This window comes from Poecilia reticulata, chromosome 10 (genome assembly GCF_904066995.2).
Source record: "Poecilia reticulata chromosome 10, P_reticulata-male-v2, whole genome shotgun sequence".
Classification (NCBI taxonomy): domain Eukaryota; kingdom Metazoa; phylum Chordata; class Actinopteri; order Cyprinodontiformes; family Poeciliidae; genus Poecilia; species Poecilia reticulata.
The window spans coordinates 26,154,203-26,164,120 of record NC_088839.1 but is presented as its reverse complement, the minus strand read 5'-3'; the positions used below and the strand labels follow the sequence as shown (position 1 = coordinate 26,164,120).

Sequence of the window (9,918 nt, the reverse complement as noted above, 5' to 3'; positions counted from 1 at the left end):
GTGTCTGTCACCAAACGCTGCTCTTCTCTTGTGGAAAACCAAACAATAATGTGACTCTCATCGGCATTTCTCTCCTCACAGAACCCTTATCTCTGGGAAGGATATCGCTGAGGACGGTCAGCAAATAGGGGGATTTCGATTTTTACCTAAATCGGGAATTACACATCCAAACTGGGATCTATGAGCGGAAAAGTGGCGAAGGCTAAAGAAGACAAGGATGCTTCCAAGGGTAAGAGACGAGCCTTGCCGTGCACGGACTGCTTTCATCCCTGAAGGGGAACATGCACCAATTCCTTCCCCCTGCATGCTCAAATCCCCCTCTGAGGTTGTAGAGCAGCCACTGGATGGGGAACCATTCCCAGCATGATGCATTCGGGTCGATGCATTTGCTTCTGTAGGCCTACATGCTGCACACTAGTTTTTAGATCACATGCTTTAATTGTATTCACAAACGTGGGCAATTTGGACAATCAATCCATTCTATAGACGTGGCTGGCTTCCCTTTGAACATGTTTCTAACGCCGGGATGGTAATTATTTCACCCTGTTGTGAATGGCATCCTGTTGAAAGGTCCTTTTGTGTTTCTCGCTCGCGCCGTCATTGCAGCGTGAGATCTCGTAGCCTGAACCTGCGATCTGTGACGCAACAGTGAAGCCCCATATCTATATTTAATAATAATAATAATTAAAGTGCTTTTACGCTGCCACAGAGACGAGGTTGTCAGAGAGACATTGCAGGACTAATTAGTGCACCCGTTTCATCCACGCCGTGTATTCGCGCGACTCTTACCGTCTTTTGCACCCTTTCTGTTTTCTTTATTATATTCATAAAATGTATGTGCATACGGCGATAATAATTATTTTTAAGAGCACATACCTTTATTTCCCAGAACTTTAAAGCGGCACTGTAAGGTGTTAAACGTTACCGATAAGTATTTAGATGCTTATGGGAAATGTAAATTAGTTTTTGTTTTTAACGTGCAATGTAATAAAGCAACATTAGCGATGTGGTACCGGAGCAAGCGCTGCTTATTTACAATACATAGAAATATAAGTGGATCTCTTTTTGTCACGATCCGGATCAGTTTAAGGTGTTCACAACAAATCAATAACCTTATTGGCTTAAATTGGCAGCGCAGCTATAAGAGATTAATGTTACTTGTTGATATTATTGTGAAGGCTCTAATATACAAATAGCTACAGTGCAAGCCAGATAGTTAAATACACTTTATAAAAATAATGTTTTTTTTCACTATCTGATGTTAAATTAAGAGTAAAGTTTGACTGATTTAGTTCAGTTGGTTATTTCTAACTCTTAAATGACAGAAAATGAAACAGATTTTTTACTTCTTGAATTTCAAATGTTTGCATACACAAAACATAATATTACATTTTGGTTATCCAGTTGAGGACACTATGGCTCTGCCAGCTTGTGATAGGTTAATTCACACAATTTGTGAAAACTGTAGGCAAAATGTAAAGCAGATCTAAAACACTCTTCTTTGTTGTGTGACGTCATAGTTCAGCCTTTCAGATGCAAATGGTGCCACATTCATCTGAGCAAACAATTATATGCGAGTTTAAATAAACTTTCAGAAAGAGGACGGGTTGTTTTTTTATCATGTGAATCAACCCCAGAAGCAAAGCAGAAGAACTTGAGATTCTGGCTGAAGGTGTTAAATGAGCATCATTAGCTGCAGTCAAACAACCACTGAGACAAATGGATCATTTCTTAAAAAGCATATAAAAAAGTAGAGTACACTTTTCAAATTAACTTGGCAATAAAGAGCTTCGTTTTTGGAAATTTGTAAAAAAAAAAAAAAAAAAATAAAAAAATCATTCTCTTCCACTTTACAGTTGCATATAAAATATGGTGACGCAAGGCGTGAAGGATGACCAAATAAAAGGTTTATGGCTTTGATAAAGGTGATGACGGAAGAAGACAGATGATCTGCTGCGGCGACCACGAAATGAACAAGAAGAAAAACATTTTTTAATACTCATTTATTTGCACCATTATACCTTGAAAACAGTAACATATTAATGCTCACAGCATCTCTACAAAGTACGTCACCTTCCGTCCACTGCTCCTCAAATCTAGCCAAGCTTTGACTGACTGAGTGAAAATTAAACTCCAGAAAATGAAGAAGTTTGAGATAAACTAAGGTACGGACAGTTTTCCAAGGGGTAGCAGTTCCTAAAAGATGCCAAACGAAAGGTAAAAGCTGAGTTTCCCAACTATTTTCTAAATTTAGAAAAAAGCCCTTAGCTTATGGACACAAGCAGGCACTTGCATAGAGAAAACCACTCCTGACCCTGCCAATGTTGGCAACCACCCGGCCTGCAAATGATTTCAGGGAAACAGTCCATTAAGCCAGAAGCACCTGCCATCTCCGTGGCAGTTTTTCTGCAAGCCCTTGGCCTATACACTGGTTTCTAAATCTCCCACTCCTTCATAGCAGAAGAAATAACCTATTTTCAAAACATTTATCACTCACTAGCTGCTAAAATTACCCTCAAATCTCTACCATCATTGTTGCTTAAATAATAGATTAACTTTGTAATGAATCTTGTATGCAGTTATTAAAGCCAGAAACTGATTTGCCATAATTCACATTCACAGTCAGTCTCATAGTCCATCTTAGTTTCCTAAAATGGATTTAGCAGAATAAGTGAATGGTTTTATATTCTGTAATAAAAATGTTATTAAATATATCAACAGGAATTCATGACCATCTCTTTGTTTCTGTACGATTTCACGTATTCTGGACGCAAGAAACTAAATCAGAAAACCTTCACAGTTTTGTTGCTCCAACTATAATAATAACTAAGTCATCCGCTTTGTTCATAACCTTTATTTAACCACACTTGTACAAAAAATTTGGGCTATCCAACAGCAAAACAAGATAAAACAAGGCAACTTCAACCTTTAAATCATTTTAAATACATTATACTTTAATAAAACAAATTACATGAAACATCTACAGCTAGAGGTTTTTGTATCCTTGCCACTTGATGGAGCTTTAAAACTGTTCAGTGAAATCATCTCTTCGGTCTTTAGATCCCTGTGTAATTGGTTTCAGTAATGAAGAGCAGCATATTTAAAAGCTTTCTTTCCCGGTTCTGTCGTGGTCGTTGGTTCACACAGAGAAATAATATTCTTGTAACAAAGACTGGAACCACTTGAACTTTTCCTCAGTAACTATTTTCTCAGTAGTGGTTCATATCAAAAAGACATACCAATATTTTAAGTTTTAAGTTTTGTGACAAATGTGTCTCTTCACCTCTCAGAAAATGTCCTGCCTGTCTTCTGCAGGAGGAAGCTGAAGCCTGGTGGGGGATGTTGTGAATCTGGGCTGCGGTATCAACATCAGTGAATCATGTTGTGTTAGTTTTCTCTGTCCTTGTGAAGCTAAGCTGTGCAGACAAAGTGATGTGTCAAAGTGAACAGGACACACACTCTGAGCTTCATGTCTCTTCTCGCTCAGAACCCACAGATAGATAACTTCCATCTATGCAATTTAACAGTTTTCCACTGAAGCGTTTTGCATCAGTTATGCAGGAATTTTCACCCTGCTTGTCCTCACTGTATTCTCATATCCCTGAAGATGAAGCCTATCCCGATTTATAAACTCTTTTTTATTGTTATTTTGCTGATTTTGAACAGGCAGTTAATTTATGCCACATGCTTCTGTGCAAATAACTTTCTCTGCTCTTCGGTCATTCTGCTCGAGCCTCATCCCTGTGCAGCGTGCTGATATACTCCCCTCCTGGGCTCCAAGTGTCAGCCAGCCGATTCACGGTTGCCCCAAACTGCAGATATGAGCAAAGCACGGGGCATAAGTCTCGCATATTTGCTGGCAGATTAATTCAGTGCAAGAAAAGCCATTGAATCAATGGAGGCCCAGAGAGGAGTTTGTAGCTGCTTCATTAATCACAATGGAGGCAGCTCTGCCCCCCACAACACTGACACCTGCTCTAATCTCATCAGCAGAACTGCACACAGTGTCATTAGGACCCTGGTTTGCTCTTTGAGGAGATACTGTGAGTAGCCTGTGGTCAAGGGAAGATCAGCTGGTAATAATTAAGAGAAGATTTAACGGTATAATCATTAAGACGCAGGATTAGTTGTCGGCACCCGAACTGCCAGGTTTTATTTAACTTTAAGGTTTTGCAAAGAGTTTAAAATGTAGTACCTGCAGCCCTGAATGTGGAAGTTTCTTGAGGTTTTGATGCTTCGTCAGGTTTCAACCTCAAACTTTAATGGATTTTCTTTGGGATGATACGTGATTGATCAATGCTAAGCTGTGCACATGCAAAAACACAAAGTCTTATCAAGTATTTTTGTCTAGTTTTTAGTACAAATATCTTTGTAGACTTGAAATCGTACACGGATAACTTAAAAGTAACTTTTCATCAAGAAATAGGAGCTTGTTTTAAGTTAATTATAAAATATGCTGAGCTTTTAATGTGGCAAAAAACTCAATGGAGTATGGATAGTTTTGCAAGGCACTATATATTCCATAGTATATTTGTGGTTTAGCAAATTGCTCCAATCATATTTGAATAGAGCATGTTTCCGTAGCAAAATAAACATTTTTTTTGTCAGATGTTCATTCATGCATGCAGCGCATTTTCTTTCCTTCATTTATCTTTTTTATGGATTCGTTAATCCTGTTTAGCATCAGCGGGTGGGAGCATTTCTGTTCGTAGCTGAGAAGAATCTCAGTAAACTCTGGACAGGTCGTCAGTCAATTAGTGTTCGTCTCGTCACTTAGCAGTTTCAGAAACTGCAAATAAATTAGGATAATTTAATTGCCTCACCAATCTATTACGTTACTTTGTGTAAGGATTTACTGTCAGGAATGGTTACTCAAATTACAACGAGATGTGTTTACAGATCAGTGTTTGTTCTGTTCCATTTCATGAGGTTCGCCGGATTTAGCCGGTGCGTTTGGAAAGGATGTGATGTATTTCCGATGACAGAGCGGTGAAATCGTTCCCTGTCAGATTCCTTCCCGGTACTGACGCAGATCTGATGATCATGCCTGGAGGAAACCGTCTCTGAGTGGCGTCAGGGATCCGCCACGCTCCATCTCTCAGTTGTGTGCTGATTGCTTTGAGACCAAGGACCCATCTGTCAGTGACCCAGCATGGCCTTAGATCGGTGTGTTGTAGTTCCAGCTTTTGGTTTGTCAGGATGAAATGCATCCACAACATCTTGTGCTAAAGCACAGTTCTTTATTGCGCAATGATAAGTTCTTGGATTAGAAAAGGTTCGTTTTCTGCCTGACGTCATCACTGGCGAAGTGTTCCCTCCATAAAAGCTCAAATGCATTAGTCAGCTTAATAATCCACAAAGCTGCATGGCTTCTGAGGTGAAAGGCTTTTAGAGTTGTCCTCAATTGAGATTTCAACATGCTTCCTCTAGTTGTTAATTTGTAGGGGCCAAAGAACAAGGTTTTAATTATTCCTAGTTATTCCTTCAAGCTTTTTTCTGTTAAATGTCTTCATTATCTTCAACGTCTCTATCTTTACTTATCAGAAATGTAAGATTTTAAAATCTTAATAACCAAAAATAAAGGAAAGAGAGTAACAAATGTATTTCCGTGTTTTTCTGATCAGGTGAAGAAAACCTTCCTCCTTCCTAAATGTGCATCAGTGACTTTTGTACCCTTGAGAGATGAAGGGAACTTTTAAACTTACCTTAGAGCTGCATTATGTAGCTTTTAAAAAATGTTTGTCTCTTAAATCCCTCACTATGTTGTGACAGCATAACATGAAACAAGTAATCTGTGAAAAAACTGAGCTCCAGTGCCTCCTTCCCTGTGGCACAGGAGCTCAGATTATTGCTTCTCAATCAGCAATAATCAACAGGAGCCAGGGGAAGTGTCTTAGTGCTGACAGTCATGCTCATGTATGTGCTCCAACATAACTGTTAGCCCACTGTCGTCAGCGGCCATGCTAACTAGCCTGTGCTATCGCTGCAGGCTCTGCTGTGAGGATGGAGCTGTACCGCCGCACAGAGCGAGGGGAAGGGTGTGAGCAGCAACAGTTCTATAACGTTATAGTCAGAATCTTTCACTTGTGCTATGATATTTTCAGATAACACCAGACTATAACAGTCCAACTAGTCGTAGAGAACCTGTGAGAACCAGTGCTGGCTTTATTCTGGAAAAACAGTGGCGTAAAGTTTAAATCTGCTGTATTTGGGCTTTGTTACATGAGAAAGACGTTGAAATAAATGTTTAGCCGCCGATGTGTCAAAAAGAACATTTACTTGAAAAATCATACTTTTTCCTACAAACTGCTGTTTTATTATTTTAGTTTCAATCAGTATTAAACACTAAATCTACCTAAATGATGATTGAATGTTGAGCTTTTCTGCTTCAGATTTATCAGAGGTCGATGAGGTTCATCAAAGCTGATTATAATGACCTAATTATTTACCTGAATTAATTCATTATAATAATTGTGGATCCAAACTAAAAAAAAATACAGTGGGTATTGCTGATACCTGTACGCTTTGGATTATTGCAATTTACTTTCAGATATGCACTTCAGAATATAATCTCATCTAAATATAATCCTCCATAATTGTGGTTACGTGTGTAAAACTGGCAGATAACAATAAATTACGTTAATCCTTGAGGTCAGTATTGTGAACTGTGTGGCGGCCTGATCTGCTCCCTGTCCTACGATGGTACAAGGCAAATTGAGGTTAGAGATGCGTTGCAGATTAGAGATTTTGTAAAAGTGAAAAGTTGAAGCATTTCTATATTCAACCAAAAATATCAGCAGAAAATGGTTTTCTAAACTATTCCTCTTCTGCTGCAGTGAATATTTGTTTTGACATCATTACAGTGCTTATAACTTTACCATTACCTAAACACGACTTCAGGTTTCAGAGTTACAGTGTGATGATCAGCTCAGAGTGACTGCAGTTTTGGCTGCACTTGTGAAGATATACAGTACACACAGATACCTTTTCCACGGTGACATTTTGCATAAAATTGCACATTGATAGTGGGCTACATTAGTGCGGAAAACCTTTGTCACTTGCATTTTCAGACTGTAAGCTAACTAAAATATTGATTGCCACCTCATGCACTGTACAGTTGAGGTTTATGGTGCATGTGCAGAAACTTCTGATATTCCTGGTGAAATTCTGCAGATTGAAAGGCACACCCAGATGCAGATCTGATACATGTGGGAGAATCGCTTTGCTGAGAAGGTCTAGAAAGTAGCAGGAAAAATCCTGGCTAAAATCAGCATTATCACAACTTCACGCACATTTAAATCACATTTACCAATCTTTTTGCAATTTGAAAGGTCTTGAATATCAAGGTGAGAAAATGCCCCTAGGTTTTCTACTGTATTTGACTCAGAAACTGAAACCCCTCCTCTTGCTGCTGTTGGAACCAGAGTTAAAGTGTTGTATGGATGAATAAATAGTTATCATAAAAGTCTTAAGTCAGTTTCGATGTCCAACAGTTGCTTGAAGTTTGACAAGATTTGAAAGGTTACTAAGGTGGGGTAAGAAAAAAGAAACTATTGGCAATAAACAAGATATCTGGCTGGAACAGAACAGGTCTGGGAGTCTGGCCAGCAGGCCTCTGTGGTGAAGATGATCGGGCCAAACGATGGCCTCGGGATGCAAGTAAAGAGCAGATTGCTTCCTAACCTCTTCTAACCTTAAGGCATGATTTCAAAAGCCTTCTGAATTCACAGATGTTCTCTTAAAACAGGCTGTTAAAAGCAGATTTTGATATAAAGCGAAAGTATAAGATGATTGATGTTCAACATTAATTCCTGACATTTCCTGATGCAGTGAGGAAGGTGTAAAAAACCTAAAAGGTGAAAAAAGCTCTATTCTGACCTGAACCAAATGTTGCATCTGATCTTACTGGCTTAAATCTTGACAACATTGTGTTCCCTGTATCAGCAGGCACACCGTGCTCTCGCAAAACGTGCAGTGAGTAGTTAACAGGATTATCCGCTTCCTGGTCTTCTCCAGTCCTGCAGCTGATTTCACAAGCAGGTTACAGGCGGCGCATCACTTCAGTTTGCATCAATGTTTCATCTAACAAGAGCGCTGTACTGTACCTATGAAAAGAAACTTCACATGCCTGGAAAACAGGATCCTGAACTGACCTGATGGACTATGAGACAAAATAGATTTTGAAATTGAAACAGTGAAAATGGCGTTATGAAGTGAGATCTCTTTGTAAATTAATCCATCTAAAATTGTCCAAAAGCTGGATGTGTGATATTTAAGTCGTGTTTGCTACATTGGGAAAATAAACAGTCTAAATCTAAGCTGTGCAGGAAGTGTAACATGATTTCATGTTGGTATGACACACATCAGACTGTGGACTTAGACATTGTGTTTCCCATGATGCAACCCTGCAACTGAATTCTACATTGTTTTGCATTAAAGTAAATGTTAATTAAATATTAATCAGTTAAACATCTTTTTCTCATTCCCTTAGTGGTCAGAACAAGTTAAAGTCATTGTTGCAGGAAAACATTTATTTATTTAGGTGCATTTATATATAAAAAAAAAAAACCAAGTCATCACTAACGTAGCGTTTCCTCAGAGAAACAAAAGTAGTTTGTTAATGAGCTGAAGCTTTGCCTTTTAAAGTTGATCATGGATGTTGATGGAAACTGGAGGTGTTGGAATAGGGAAGCAGTTTGCTTATTAATTAAAGTCTGACTGACTGCGCTGAAGTCACTCGGCTGTGACTCTGCACTCCAGACGATAAACATACTACGGATATCGCTCTAACACCTCTAAGCAAATTGATCTCCTGGTTTTTATTAGCTCAATCTATTTTTATAACTGTTGCGTAGAGGTGTAATGATACAGAGGAAGCTTATTAAGCAGGAAGATACATGATATTTGGTTCACAAGATCAGGCTGAAAATGTTTTCAAAGATATTTTTGTAAAAACGTAAACTTTACTTTACAAATGTTTCACAAACTACAGTCGGTGTTTTTATACTATTTCAAACCTAAGATGATCCTAATGCTTAAAAAAGCTTTTCAAACATAATTTAATTTTCTTATTTTAGAAAATTTCATGTTTCACATGTATGTTTCAAAGACTGCTCAGTGTAGAGTGATTCAGTTCGGGTTTGATTATTCTAAGTGATTTTTTTCTTTATGTTTACAACTTTGTGTTTATTTTGTACTGTACTTTAGGTGCATTATGTGTTGGTTAAGAATCTGATTTCATTTGCAGTGTTTAGTTTGGGTTCTTTTACAGTGTTGTTTCACTTCTATTTTGATTAGTTCTAGAGTTGGGGTTAATTCTGCTTTGTGATTGTTTGGGTTATTGGTTTCTGTTTCCACCTCATCAATAATCTTACCTTTTCTGAGGTAATCTAACCACTGAGCTTTCAAATGCTGACAAAACGACACCTGTGCTTAATTTAAAGATAGAGAGGCTATTTCTGATCTAAAGTTGAAGTTATGCTAAGTAACTAGTGGACTAAATTTGGCTTTAGCTACAATATGCAAGACAAAACATAGTATCAAAGCGTTAGTACCATTTCTCAGAGAGCTCACTTATTCATAAATAATAATGACAGAATTTGCAGCAGCAATTTGTAGAAATCAAAACCAACAGAGTTGAGTGAGCTGAAGAAAGTCACAGATTCTTTGAAGTATAAATGTCAAACCAACAATTGTAATGTAGAAGGGTGTCCACATCTGTGCTTAAGAGAGAAATATTTTAGAATTCTCGAGGTTAAAACGATGAAGCAAAGGTCAACGTATTTCGATTTGGGAAGATAGCAAAGATAGCATTGTTAAGATGCTAAATATAGCAACAATCCTTCTCCAGTCCCTGAAGCCAATTTTACAGTCTGGAGAAATGAGCTTCATGCCTGCTCCTGCCTCCTTCTCATCAGG

General features: G+C 38.2%; 1 protein-coding gene across 7 annotated transcripts in view; it reads left to right on the top strand.

Moving 5' to 3' along the window:
• Window positions 1-9,918, top strand: part of fgf13a (fibroblast growth factor 13a) — a 105,578-nt gene that overhangs the window by 2,714 nt on the left and 92,946 nt on the right. For all 7 annotated transcript variants that reach the window (XM_017307099.2, XM_017307098.2, XM_081611784.1 and 4 more), the window contains one exon: window positions 82-229. In XM_017307099.2, coding sequence (XP_017162588.1) covers window positions 181-229 — 49 coding nt within the window. In that variant the 5' untranslated portion in view covers window positions 82-180. The remainder of the gene's footprint in view (window positions 1-81; window positions 230-9,918) is intronic.